We start from the raw sequence: 15,383 nt of genomic DNA on the forward strand, positions 1-15,383 counted from the left end.
AAGTTTCATCTTTTTTGTCATTTTCAGACCATTTACAGTTAAAAGAAATGTTAAAATGTTTAAGTACATTCACAACAAAATCAACTAAAGTCCAGCAAATTTCACTGATTTTTTTTTATGAATGCTCTTCAAGAAAATATTACAAGACACACACACGCACGCACGCACGCACGCACGCACGCACGCACGCACGCACGCACGCACGCACACACACACACACACACACACACACACACACACACTTTTTTTTTTTGTATTTCTATGGGACAAATAAAATTTTTTGTAAGTAGCCACAAAATATTTTATTTCCAGACTTTTTAAAAGACACAATCCTAGATAATAACAGTATGATAATAATAATATTTACTGGTGACAAATGCTCACTTAAAAAGTTGCTACAGACAGAATTGGGGTTTTTTTTGTCTCAGAGGGGAAAACAAAAATAGACTCATAATAGATTTTAAAAACCTGTTTTCAACCATTTCCAGCACTGAGAGCTTTAGTGATGCTGGATTTAGCGTCCCAGCTAACTGTAATGAAGCTACATTCCAGCATCATTCTACAGTTATTCAGTCAATGATGCTCGATAAACCATATCATCACTACTCTGTCTCAACAGACTGCAGTAAAACATGATTAATATGCAGCATTTGGTTTATTTGGCAGCCCTGGTCATGAGTTTTTGGCGCTGACCAGAACGATCTGGATGTTTCTTCTCTTCATCTCTCTGGACATCTGACACCAGCTGCAGGCCGTGCAGAAGGTTGCGTAGACACAGTCCCGACACATGGTGTCCTGCAGCGCAAACGTCACATTTTAAATTACAGATGAAAGGCCTAAAACAAGCAACATCTGTCTCTATTTCAGAATGCTTAGTTGATCAAATATCGTGACAAAAAAAAATGATGATCTGCACAAACAGTAAACATCAAGAATCATTTCTTTTTAAAAAGGTGAAATTTCTTCTTCCTCCTCTTTTACATTCATTATATGATATTCTACTGTTCTGTACTGTAGTATTCTATACTACACAATACTAAACTATATTATACTGTTTTGTAGTGCTATTCTATTCAATTTGATTCTATAATGTACTATACTGTTATATTATACTGTGCTATACTGTACTGTAGTATTCTATATTATATAATACTAAACTATAGTATACTGTCTCAAGCAAGCATAAGTTGCAAGTTGCAGTTGCCATAACTTATGCTTGCTTGAGACTTATCATGACCTGGATGACTGAGAACATCCACAGATTTATAGTATACTGTATTACAGTGCTAATCTATTCTATAATGTGCCGATACTTATACTATGCAATGTTACACTATACTATAGTATGCTATACTATATTGTACTTGACTATCCTATTCAATTCTATACAATGCTATACTATACTGTTACTACTACTATACTATATATAGTAACTATATGTTACTATGCTGCTATGTTATACTATATTAGTCTATTCTATACTATACTATATAATTATATGGTATACATATAATAACTGTAACATACTATAATATACTATGCTATACTGTACTCATATGCTATAGTATAATGTACTCTAATATACTGAGCTATACTGTACAATATTGTACTGTAATGTACTGTTCTGCTCTATCCTATACTAAACTAAAATGTACTGCATTATAGTGTAGTGTAGTATAGTATAGCACAGTTTAGTGTAGTATAGTGTAGTGTAGTATAGCACAGTACAGCACAGTTGTATAGTATAGTGTAGTATAGTAAAGTTTAGTCTAGTATAGTGTAGTACAGTTTAGTGTAGTACAGTTTAGTATAGTACAGTTTAGTGTAGTACAGTTTAGTCTAGTATAGTGTAGTACAGTTTAGTATAGTACAGTTTAGTGTAGTGTAGTACAGTTTAGTCTAGTATAGTGTAGCACAGTTTAGTATAGTACAGTTTAGTGTAGTGTAGTGCAGTTTAGTCTAGTGTAGTATAGTGCAGTTTAGTCTAGTATAGTGCAGTACAGTTTAGTCTAGTATAGTGTAGTACGGTTTAGTATAGTACAGTTTAGTGTAGTGTAGTACAGTTTAGTCTAGCATAGTGTAGTACAGTTTAGTATAGTACAGTTTAGTGTAGTACAGTTTAGTGTAGTGTAGTGCAGTTTAGTCTAGTGTAGTATAGTGCAGTTTAGTCTAGTATAGTGCAGTACAGTTTGGTCTAGTATAGTGTAGTACAGTTTGGTCTAGTATAGTGTAGTACAGTTTAGTCTAGTGTAGTACAGTTTAGTCTAGTGTAGTGCAGTACAGTTTAGTCTAGTGTAGTACAGTTTAGTCTAGTATAGTACAGTTTAGTGTAGAGTGCAGTGCAGTGCAGGATAGTATAGTACAGTACAGTCCACCTGATGAGTATTAGTCCAAACTTTGTCCACCTTTATTTGCATTGTGGTTTCCACCAACTGTCAGTCACTGAGTTGCAAGTCACTAAGCCGCTGCCTGCTGAGTGAATAAACTGATTAAATCTGGCCATAGAATGAAACAGTGTCAGCACTAAAGCTTACTTTGATGCCGTATCGCTCTCGCATGGAGACCCTCATGGACATGGTGATGGGTGGGATGAAGCCGATGTCCAGCAGGGGGAGGCAGAGACACTGGCCGTAGTCTCTGGAGGTTTTACAGGCGAAACATGGGTAGCACCAGAAAGCAAAACAGCCTGAGGCAGGGAAAAAACACACAGAAGTACACTGGAACCACAAATGAAGATACAAATGGAGATATGAGGAAGTCAGTGAATGATCTTTTCTTCCCTCAGCACCGTTCAAACAGTTTTCTGCTGTGACTTCTTCACCTTTATAATCCATATTAGTGTAGATTTTCTTCATTAGATGCAGGATTCCAGATTCAAGTAAAAAATCTTTAATATTTCATGCTATACTATAGTATATAATGTACTATAATATACTATCATATGCAGTACTAATGTTCTACATTATAATATACTGTTCTATAGTGTATGGCATAGTACTGTACTACGATGTATTGAACTACACTATACTATGCTATACTACACTGTAGTGTACTACACTATACCATATACTGTATTGTTCTAATGTAATGTAGTACCATAGTATAGTACATTGCACTACATTACACAACACCGTATTATAATGTACTAAACTATACTGTACTAATACACTTTACTATATTATGGTTAGATTAGGGTTATGCTATTTAATCATATTCTAATGTACTATAATGGACGATACTTTACTATCAACACTTACCATGCTATGCTACGCTATGCCACCAAAATGACAGGATTTATCAGAGCCAAAACTGTAAAACAGAGTCATCGGATTTATTTGTCCAGCAGCCCTTGAACTACTCTCCTTTAAGGTGCCATGGTTTATTTATGTTATAATAAGTTCCGTAATTTGTCATAATGTAGGTCTTAGCTGCTTTATCACATTAGTTAAGGTTATTCTTTATTATTTAATAAAACTATATATAAATTAATAAAACTGTAGATTGTCAGCCTTATGTGTATTATACTCGGGTAATATGATATAATAATTGCTCAGGTATAGTCACACCTTAAATAAAACTGTAGGGTTTTAATGCCAGAGTTGTTGAGATATATTCTAACACCAATCATAATCTTTTTTTACTGGAACACACTTTGGTACAACAGCTGTGGTTTCATCTACATTATCGACATTACTTTATTCAAAACTCACCAAAAACACATCATCTCCTCTCACCAGGTTCTGTCAAAAACAACTGAATCGGCTGCGACCAACGAGTCATGTGACTAAAATTCAGGGACTTTTTGGCTGAACTGCAGGGTGTGTATGATTTTCTGCATTATAACTAACAAAATAACTACATTTTTGAGGTCTCTCTGTTTTATAAGACTTTCTACTGTGGTAAACCTGTGTGAGGACAACTACAGGTGACTTACACTCGGGAACATTGTCACAGCAGTCACAGATCCCAGATCCCCACTGATCGGACTCTCGGGAATCCATGACCGGCTGAGGCTGCCTGATGACCAGTTTAGATGACATGATGGAGCCTAAAGGAGGACAGAGACTTCATGTTATAGGTGATATACAGTGGGTATGGAAAGTATTCAGACCCCTTTAAATTTTTCACTCTTTGTTTCATTGCAGCCATTTGCTAAAATCAAAAAAGTTCATTTTATTTCTCATTAATGTACACTCAGCACCCTATCTTGACAGAAAAAAACAGAAATGTAGAAATTTTTGCAAATTTATTAAAAAAGAAAAACAAAAATATCACACAGTCATAAGTATTCAGACCCTTTACTGTGACACTCATATTTAACTCACCTGCGGTCCATTTCTTCTGATCCTCCTTGAGATGGTTCTACTTCTTCATTGGAGTCCAGCTGTGTTTAATTAAACTGATTGGACTTGATTAGGAAAGGCACACACCTGTCTATATAAGACCTTACAGCTCACAGTGCATGTCAGAGCAAATGAGAATCATGAGGTCGAAGGAACTGCCCAAGGAGCTCAGAGACAGAATTGTAGCAAGGCACAGATCTGGCCAAGGTTACAAAAGAATTTCTGCAGCACTCAAGGTTCCTAAGAGCACAGTGGCCTCCATAATCCTTAAATGGAAGAAGTTTGGGACGAGCAGAACTCTTCCTAGACCTGGCCGTCCAGCCAAACTGAGCAATCGTTGGAGAAGAGCCTTGGTGAGAGAGGTAAAGAAGAACCCAAAGATCACCGTGGCTGAGCTCCAGAGATGCAGCAGGGAGATGGGAGAAAGTTCCACAAAGTCAACTATCACTGCAGCCCTCCACCAGTCAGGCCTTTATGGCAGAGTGGCCCGACGGAAGCCTCTCCTCAGTGCAAGACATATGAAAGCCCGCATAGAGTTTGCCAAAAAACACATGAAGGACTCCCAGACTATGAGAAATAAGATTCTCTGGTCTGATGAGACCAAGATTGAACTTTCTGGCGTTAATTCTAAGCGGTATGTGTGGAGAAAACCAGGCACTGCTCATCACCTGCCCAATACCATCCCAACAGTGAAACATGGTGGTGGCAGCATCATGCTATGGGGGTGTTTTTCAGCTGCAGGGACAGAACGACTGGTTGCAATTGAAGGAAAGATGAATGCAGTCAAGTACAGAGATATCCTGGAAGAAAACCTCTTCCAGAGTGCTCTGGACCTCAGACTGGGCCGAAGGTTCACCTTCCAACAAGACAATGACCCTAAGCACACAGCTAAAATAACAAAGGAGTGGCTTCGGAACAACTCTGTGACCATTCTTGACTGGCCCAGCCAGAGCCCTGACCTAAACCCAATTGAGCATCTCTGGAGAGATCTGAAAATGGCTGTCCACCAACGTTCACCATCCAACCTAACAGAACTGGAGAGGATCTGCAAGGAAGAATGGCAGAGGATCCCCAAATCCAGGTGTGAAAAACTTGTTGCATCATTCCCAAGAAGACTCATGGCTGTACTAGCTCAAAAGGGTGCTTCTACTCAATACTGAGCAAAGGGTCTGAATACTTATGACCGTGTGATATTTCAGTTTTTCTTTAATAAATTTGCAAAAATTTCTACATTTCTGTTTTTTTCTGTCAAGATAGGGTGCTGAGTGTACATTAATGAGAAATAAAATGAACTTTTTTGATTTTAGTAAATGGCTGCAATGAAACAAAGAGTGAAAAATTTAAAGGGGTCTGAATACTTTCTGTACCCACTGTACCCACCCGGCCAGCAGCAGATGGGTCCCCCACATAAAAAGTCGGGTTCTGCTCGAGGTTTTTTCCCTGTTAAAAGAGTGTTTCCCTGCCACTGTCTCCTTAGGGCTGCTCTGGGGGTTCAGGCATATGGGTTCTGTAAAGCGTCTCGAGACAATCTGACTGTAATTGGCGCTATATAAATAAAACTGAATTGAAAAAAAAAAAAGTGCAGCTGAGACTATTTGCTTCATCGTGGCGCTATAAACTCTCCAAAACTAAGTCATTTTTACTAAACATTGTAGTTTTTATATTCAAGATACCAGAATTAAACCAGACAACTTAAGTGTTATATTTGTACTTTCAAGCACAGAAAAAGCAGTTTTCTTCAACAAACTTGTTCTATGTTTTAGAGTAATTACCATACAGATGAGAGAAAAACACTGTAATCAGATATGGAAGAGTTCACACACAGGAGACATGAACAGAAAACACGTTAATAAATGTCCTCAGCATGAAACGTGTTTGTTTGCTCACATTCCAGTATCTCCTGTGCATCTACAAGATATATTTAATGAGATATTAAAAGTTCTGTGCACAAAAAATTAAAATGAGGATAAAATGCACTGAATAAAAATGCTTTAAGGTGCATAAAGTTTCACAAATTACAGTTTAAAGTTGTTAATTGATGTACTTTTGTTTTCTACCTTTTAAATAATAAAAGTCGATTAATCTTGTATGATAATCAATCACTAAAAATATTTTAGAAATGTCCTTTTTTTAGACTGACCGTTTGGGGGACAAAAACAAACAAATAAGTTTAGGTTTTACCTTTGGTGTTCTGAGAGAGCTCTGAGTTTTTTCGTCCTGTCACAGTTGAAGTCTGCGCTGAGAAGCCGTCACTTCTCAGAAATACCTGCAGGAAACCGATCGCCTGAGAGAACAAAACCAGATGCACCGGTTCCTCCTGCATCTTTTTTTAAAACAACGCTATTATTTATTGTAAAGAGGAAGATCAAACTCCGGGCGCGGCTCCCCGAGACGTCAGCGTGGAAAACTTTTATGCAACATTCTCTGACTGAAACACAAATGTACAAATGTCAGCGTCCTGAACTAAGTTAGTTCACTAACTTAGTTCAATCTAACCCTGAACTTCACTTTGACTTTACATTTAAATAAACAAATAAAACATAACAATGACAACAACAGTCATAATAACAATAAACAAAAATCCTTACAAGATTACAGAAGCAAAAAGTGGAAAAAATGCAGTTAATTATAATATAAAAAATAATCTTTAAAAATAAATAAAATAAAAAAAACACTTTTGAAAATCTGGGGTACAAAATGTTTTTGGAAATTAAAATTTTTAAACAATTTTTACAGCTTTTCTACAGTTTGTTAAATTAGTGACAACAACTAGTAAAATTACAATAAAAATTAAAGTACACGTTTACCATTAAAAACTGGCTGTAAATAAACAAATAATAAAAATAAATGCATTTTTGACAATGTCCAAAACAATAAATGTGTATTTTTACAAATTCATTCTTTTACAAGGTATGACTGTAAATTTATCTTTTTTTAATCTTTAATTTCTGTTACGGGGGTGGTTAGAGAACCCAGCTGCAGGCACAGATATAGCAGACCGGTGGCAACAGAAACAGGTCTTTATTTAGCCCAAACAAAAAACTGAACCAATACAGGAAAGAGAAAACAACTAGGAGATAAACTAAACCAAATCTAATTCTTAAACTACATTACGAAACCTACAAAAACCCACTGCTAAACTACAAAAACCAAACTGGGATAAACTAAACTATGCAACAAAACAAAGTACTTACAAAACAAGTGTAGGACAGGACTAATGGGGCAAGGTAGGCAGACACAGGGAATCTGGAAGTTGGTGGGGAAACAAGACGGACAGACAGAGGGCTGCAGACAGAGGGAACCGGCAGTTATCCAGGAATGAGGTGACAAGAATCCAGGTGGGGATATGGCAGGCTGGAGACTAGAAACAGGGCAGGTGGAAATCCTGAGAAGAACAGAGTCCGGGGGGGGGGGGGGGGGGGGGGGGGGGGGGGGAATCCAGGGGGAAAAACTGAGTCCAAGAGTGGAAATGAGTCTTTATGATCCAGCAAGGAGTAACTGAATGGACTGAGCTTTATACTGCAAGAGGTGATTGTAAACAGGTGTCCTGAGTGAACTGATTACTGCAGCTGACACTCATTGCAGTAATCAGCAGGTAGCAGAATGCAGGCAGGTGAAGCAGGGAGAGCAGGAGGGAGAGACAGGGAGAGAGAGAGAGACAGGAGGTAGAGATAAAAGACAGACAGGCAGAGGCAGCCAAAGAGAGACAGGTCAAAACAGAAACAGATCAGGACCCAAGGGAGAAACAAGGAAAAAGAGGAAGAATGGAAAGAAGGGCAGGGGCTGGAGCAGGATCATAACAAATTTCGATGTATTTGAATCAGCAAAAATTACTTTACAGATATTTAATGTTATTTTAAAGAACGACAATGTCTATTAACAAATGGAAAAATGCTAGCAAAAAAGATCAACTGTTACTTTACAGATTTTTAGAGTTTGGTTACATTACAGATAATATCTGGTAAATTCACACAAAAAAAGGATTAATGTACACATTCACTGTGGAAAAAAGAGGACGTAAATAATGTATATATCAAAAATCTGTATTTTTTTGAACAAGTAATTCATTTTTCAACGTGTTACAGTAAAAATACACTAATTTGCTGTATTTGTATTTCAATCAGCTAAATATAACATTTTAAAAATATTTTCAGTATTTTTTTTTCACCTTTCTTCGTTTCACAGTCTTTGAATGTCACAATATTCCACAATTTTTAATGTATTTTTTCTGGGACAGTTGCTGGCAGATTTTTTAACATTTTTGAACAGGATTTTTGTTTGTTTTTATAGTTTAATCAAACACATAAAAATTACAGATTCATAGGTGATTAAGGTCACAAATGGACTGCAAGTATTAATAATAACCAGATAATATTACAGCTTATTTCACCTCAAATCATCACATTTTTAGAACAATTTCATCTCTGGTTTACCTGAAATGCTTCTCGCATGAAAATGGATTTTTATACAGACAGCAGTGAATTCATAGTTTGATTTGTTAAATACTTTCCCTGATAAAATGATTTAAAGGTTGCCTATCAACCCACTTTCAGCAGGTTATTTCACACTTTCAGATTTCTCAGGAACTATTAAAGATAAAAGCCTGAAACTTACTCTTATTTCTCATCATGTCATTGATTCAGAATCAACAATAAGGGACAAGTAGGCCAAACAAAAGGGTTAAAAGGATGGGTGAGCTAAAATATGAGAAAAATTGTCATGAAAAGTTACATCTTTGAGCACAAAAAATGTGATAAAAAGAGTCTAGTGATATTTTCTGAGTCATATGTAGCTGCATGTTATAACACAAAATAAAACATGTAGAATACTTTTTAATGTAAAATACTCGATTATTAAAGTCAAAAGAAAGTTATTTTCGTTGACCTTTTATAACTGATTAAGCAGGTACAGCAAGTTGTACGACAAAAACAAAACTATTTGTAGATAGTCTGATTTAAGCAGAACAATTAGACTCTAAAATAGTTCTTCAAATATATGAAAGAAAAACCTTTTTTTTTTCTTTTTTTTGTCTGCATTTGTTCTCATTGTTTAACTCCACAAAAGGGGAGTCAACATTGTATGAGATCGATGCATATTTTAGTCTTGCAGCCAAATATTTTAATATTTAGTGCATGTGTGTGACCATCACCAGCCCTCCCTGAAAGCTAAGCAGACATTCTTTATTAGAATTCCCTATTATAAGCCAGGGAGGGCAGTGCTACACCTCAGTGGTGTGTGGGGGAAACAAAGACTGGACAGGACGAACAGGACGAACAGGATGAACAGGGATAGAAATTAACAGGCGGTGCTATTGCAATTAAAGATAGTAAGGTGGTGTGTTATTCCCAACTACTAACTGTCAATCAATTAAAAAAAATTTAAAAAATTAAAAAAAATTTGAAAAAAGAAAAGAAATCCAAACCAGCACAAAAGAAAAAGAGATACAATAAATAAATAATTAAACAAACGGTACTGAGCACCATAACTGTGGATGTCTTGATAGTGTAGAATAGAATAGAACAGGCCAGAAGAGGATACTAGTGCAAGAGAGAATGGGTTTAGGGTAGAGACTCTGGAGAGATTCTCAGCACATTCTGGCAGGTCCCATCATTCACTGAAATGGGACTCGGCAGTAGCTTGCGAGACCTGATCAAACATGCAAGTGTGAAGGACCCGGAAGCCCAGAACAGCAATCATGGCAAGGCAGGGCCAAGCCAACAGGGCACCCCTCCCCCCGGGCCGTAGGAGCCACAGGGTGGCGCCCCCAGAGAGCCTCCGGGGCCACCGTGAACGACGCGGACCCGGAGAACAAGAGGGAGCAGCTACTGACACCCCCAGCGCGCCTAGACCTACCCAGGCGGCCCGGGGCACGAGGACCCACCCGCCACCCAAACCCCAACCCCGCCCATCCCAGCCCCCACCAGACCACCCATCCCATTACCCAACCCGCCCAACCCCACCCCCCCCCCCTCCCCCGAGGGGGCCAACGGCCCCACACAGCCAGGAAGCCAGACACAGGGGCCGAGCGGCCCACCGAAGGGGCGGCAACCAGCCCATCACAAGGCAGGCCGCCACCGGGAGCCGGCCAGAGGAAATCGGAGCCGGGACCCGATGTGAGTCCAGAGGGTAAAAATGGACAGTGTGGTGGGGCCCGGCGACGCCAACAGGGAGGCACCCCGCATACCCCCCGCACCAGGCCCCAGGTGAGCGCAGTACACCCAGGGCCCCCACACCCCGCAATGCGCCCTGACAACCCACCAGGACAGAGCCACCACATGCCACCAGCCCGCAGTACAGCTACAGCGCCCACCAGGACGGCCAATCCAGCCCCCGCAGCCCACCAAGAGCCATCGCACCAGCCTGGACCCGTCGGGCACGCAGGAGAACCCCCCCCGACCACAGCCCCCAGGTCCTGGGGACCCCCCAGCCACAGCAACACGGATGATGGTCCACCCCCGCCACCCCATAGCCATAAGGGGGCCGGGTCCCACCAGCGAGGCCATATTGGTGAAATCCCCCCCATTACTCCCTATTAACATGTCTCCCGATCCCAGACTGGAGACATTATCCCTGCACTGTGATAGTGTAACCCTGAGTGTCATGTGGTGCATTAAAAGTGGAGAGGCTGGGTGAGGCGTCCAGGGGGCGGGCCAGAGGACCACAGAGGATGGCTACTCTGCAGCCTACCCTGACCCAAGTTCCCCGAGCTGTCCCAGACCTACCCCCAAGCTGTGAGTGTGTGTGGTGCATTAAAAAGAAATTAGAGAGCAGGGGAGGCAAGCAAGAGGGTGATGGGGAAGAGACAAGGCCGTAGAGCCCTGCCATCCGCCCCACCACAGAGCCCATCGTTCCTGCCCCCACCTGCTCTCAGGGCCCTAACTGTCGTGTCCCTATATGTGCCTAAGAGTAGCTATATACAGTGACGTGTGAAGTATGTGAAGTGCACAGTAAGAGGCAGTCTGGTGTGGATCCGGCCCATGAGGACAGAGCAGCGGGGGAGACAGGTAGTAAGACCACTGGTACTGGTGCAGAGGGCCCCCAGAGCCCAGAGGCAAGAGGCCGAGGTGGGCCCACCCGAACCCGACCGGCCCAGCCAGCACCAAAACCCCCAGAAGTCGGAGCGCTAGACCAGCGCCCCGGCAGACGCCGTAGCCCCACCACGGGCCAGCCGCATGCAGCACCCCGCCCCGGAGAGAGGACCAGGCCGCACCACCAGGGAGCGAGGGCCACGAGCCCCCACGCCCACCCCGGAACCGGCACGTCCAGGATGCAGGGCGCCCACCCCGCAGCACCACCGAGACCCCACCCACCCCACTACTCCCCAGGACAGCACCAGGCCCGGACAGAAGCCCCCAGCCAGCAGAAACTAATCTCCAGTGGCGGCACACAGGCAAGTACCAAGGCCTGTGCCCGGATGAGCCAGAGCCACCCCCCCAGAGAGACCACCCGGCCCCCATGCCAGACCCCCAGGCAGCGGAGGGCCCCCAGCCCCCCCAGGGGAGGGAGAGGGACGAGGATGAGCGGCCGGGTAGGAGAGGAGGGAGGAGGAGGGAAGCAGAGCAGGAAGGGACAGGGGAGCGACCGGAGGGCCGACCCACCCCAAACCCCAGGGCCAGCCAGGGCGCCCCAGAAGAGACCAGCCGCCGCCACCCCCAAGGCCCCAGGAGAGCGCACAGACCCAGCAGACCCAGGGCTCTAAGGGAGAGACACCGGGGACACCCACCCCCAGGCAGAGGGGCCCGAGCCACGCCGGCCCCGCAGAGCCAGAGAGCGACCCCAAGAGCAATAGGGAAAGGACACCATTAGTGCATGCACACAGCCTTGAAGTCCATGGTGCCATCCTACTTAAAAAGGTAGAGGGTTAATAAACTGAAATAAAGCAGAGAGAAGTCAGACCATACACACAGACAGAATAATAATTACAGTTTTATGAGGGAAATGAAAAGAAAAACCTTTTTGAATGCAGGCACGTAGCGTTATTGTCATTCATTCTGAGCATCACATAAAAACATGCTAAAAGTGGGCCAACGGACTTTTTTTAAAAACAAAAATCACTGGGAAATTATTTAATATATCATTCTAAAAATCATTTGAAATATCCAATGTTTATTACAAAAAATGTCAAGCAAATTAGAGATGATCGAGCTGGCAGCTGCTGATGAATTCAGATAGAATGACGTAATTATAATTCACTTCTGTATCCGAGCTGCATGTCTTCTTCTCTGTCAGGAATAAAGGCAGAGGTTTGTTCTGTGAAATCTGACCTGCTTCCCTGAATAACCTCTTAGATCCCCTAAAAAAAATCTGAGCAGGAATGCCGAATAAACAAACCTCTCCCATCACATCACAGTTCCCATTAATGAGACACAACAGCAGCTAAAAACCACACAAAAACCTAAAGATTTACTGTGACAAAGTCCGGATAAAAGCACAGCAAGGAGAAACGGTTCCAAAAATAAAATAAATATATAAAAATAATAATAATAATAATAATAATAATAATAATAATAATAATAATAATAATAATAATAATAATAATAATAATAATAATAATGCATTTTATTATTTTTATTATTATTCTAATCAAATGAAGACAGATTCTCATGAAATCAGCGATAGATGGTGAACTTCACGTCTCGTCACCTTTCAGATTTTAAGTGCCCAACAGAAAGAGCTTTGATTGACATCAGTGCTAAAAAAACAGAAAGTCGGTGCAGAGCCGCCCAACCCTAAATAATTCCTGCTGATCCCGAATGCCTCAGTGATTAACATTAACCTCATCAAAGACAGCAGCAGTTCTCTGGAAACACCTGACCCCAACACTGTATTTAAGAAAACTGGGTTTTAAAAAAAGCAATGAAACACCAAAAACATCTGCATTTTTCAGACACCAAAAAATATGAATAGAATGATAAAGAAAATATAATGAAGAAGTTTTGAGTGTTCCAGTGCAACTTCAGCCAGCTGATATGTCCTTTTTATAACAAAACATAGGCTACAAGTTATATAATTACTAGGGCAGGAACTTTGACGTGTTAATTTAGATTAATTAATTACAGAAAAAATAACATGTTTAAAAAAATAACGCATTTAATCACACCTTTCTCAGTTCTCTAATTTCTGTCCCACTGGTAACACTGATGAACACTCCAGCCCAGTAGGTGGCGCTAATGAACCAAAAGTCTGTTTACCAGCCGTGAAGAAGATCCACTGAGTGACGTCAGAAAGTTTGAAGGAAGACGAGAAGCAATGAGCTCGTTGGGCAGAGAGTTTTCTGATAAAAATCCTCCTGATGGCAGCTTGGATAAAAGCCTGGTTGTCTTCTGATCACCTCAGTGTAAAACATTGCATCTTTTTGTGGTGATTTTACATTTTTGTGGTGCTTTTGATTCTTTTTGGTGTCATTTTCTGTCTTTTTATGGCATCTTTTGTCACGGGAAGTGGCAATTTTGGAACCCAAATTGAGAAGTACACAGAGCAGGAGACAGGCAGGTATAATCAGATCTCTTTTAATCTGATTGACAAATCAGTAATTAGTCACTAGGGCCAGAAACTCACAAGAGCAAAGAGGGGGAGGCATGACCTCTGTCTGGAGGCCAGAGCTGATTCCGGACTTAGGCAGGGGTCCAGGACCTCTGTCTGGAGGTCTTCTCAGAACCTACAGTACTCCCACTGCACAACCAGTATAATCCCACAGTGCATGATGCGTGGCACTTCCTTTTAAGCCCAAGGTTATTGTGATCAGCCACAGGTGTGGGTTGCCACAGCTGCTCTCCCTCTGCGCTGATCACCAGCCAGGCAGAGAGAGAGGAGCAAAAGCCGATGAGCCAACCAGGAATGGTGCAGGTCACACGCTGTCCATGACATCTTTTGCATGCTTTTGGGATAATTTGGATCCTTTTTGTGGTTATTTGGCATCATTTCTTGCTCATTTTGCATTTTTTCATGGAGGTTTTGAATCTTTTTGTGGTGTGCAACAAAGAGTTTTCTGATCATAAAAAGCCGGGTTCTGCTCAAGGTTTTTTTCCCTGTTAAAAGGGTGTTTTCCTGCCAGTGTCACCTTAGGGCTGCTCTGGGGTTCAGGCATATGGGTTCTGTAAAGCGTCTTGAGACAATTTGACTGTAATTGGCGCTATATAAGTAAAATTGAATTGAATTGATCACCTCAATGGAAAACATGTTTCTCTTAGCATTAGTGCTAACGTTAGCTACCACAGTCCTGGTACCGGCTAACGGTGGAGCCATCCCATTAGAAGACACTGAAAGGGCTTGAGTTTAAGTCTATAAATGTTGACTCTAATCGCTATAATGTGACTTTGAGTTTGCAGTAATCTGTGAATGTAGCAGACAGATAAAAAAATGCAGATGAATAGAAATGAAACAAACGTGGTTTAAGTTTACGTATACAGGAGGTCCTCGACGTACATCGGAGTGCTGCTCCTACATAAGACGATTTTCACCAGAACTCCGGTGAAAATGTAAACAAAGCCGTTCCGTGCATCACGACATCAATCAGTTTACATATTAGTACAACTAAGTAAGTAAGTAAGTAAAGAAAACAGTCATTATTTCACACTGGAACACAACTCGGTAGGAAAATGCCAGCGGAAATGGATACAAAGCCGTCTTATAGCGCAACGTGACGACGTATTCATCCACTCCACTCACCAACTAGTTCCATGAACCAGTTCTGACGTAACGATGAAACGCCGTAAACCGGGGACTTCCTGTTTGTTCATCGATTCAGTCATCAAACAAAGTTTATTTGAACTGAAAAACTTTGCTTACAGTGTCAGATATTGTTATCTGACAAAAATGTGATTAATTACAAAGCCTCTAATTTATTAGATTAATTTTTTAAAATTGCATCCCACCACAAATAATTACGCTTAATTTTAAAGGAAAGGAAAATTCTGGATTTCTAACTAATAGTAACTAATATTTCTACTGCAGAAAAAAAACATTAAAGACATCAAAATATGAGTTTAGTGAATAATGTTAAAAGATTTGTGCCCCGTTTAAATGTTAAATGCAGTTTCG

The 15,383-nt window shown here is 41.1% G+C and overlaps 1 protein-coding gene across 1 annotated transcript; it reads right to left on the bottom strand.

Annotated features, from left to right (window-relative positions):
* Window positions 1–276: 276 nt before the first annotated feature.
* Window positions 277–6,914, bottom strand: LOC111585924 (cornifelin homolog B-like). Its single transcript, XM_035941651.2, has 4 exons — window positions 6,525–6,914; window positions 3,935–4,048; window positions 2,535–2,686; window positions 277–795 (listed from the first exon to the last, which is right to left on the bottom strand). Exons 1-4 carry the CDS (start codon window positions 6,664–6,666, stop codon window positions 673–675), a joined length of 531 nt encoding a protein of 176 aa, XP_035797544.1. The 5' UTR covers window positions 6,667–6,914; the 3' UTR covers window positions 277–672.
* Between the last annotated feature and the right edge of the window lie 8,469 nt (window positions 6,915–15,383).

Source organism: Amphiprion ocellaris, chromosome 14 (genome assembly GCF_022539595.1).
Source record: "Amphiprion ocellaris isolate individual 3 ecotype Okinawa chromosome 14, ASM2253959v1, whole genome shotgun sequence".
Classification (NCBI taxonomy): domain Eukaryota; kingdom Metazoa; phylum Chordata; class Actinopteri; family Pomacentridae; genus Amphiprion; species Amphiprion ocellaris.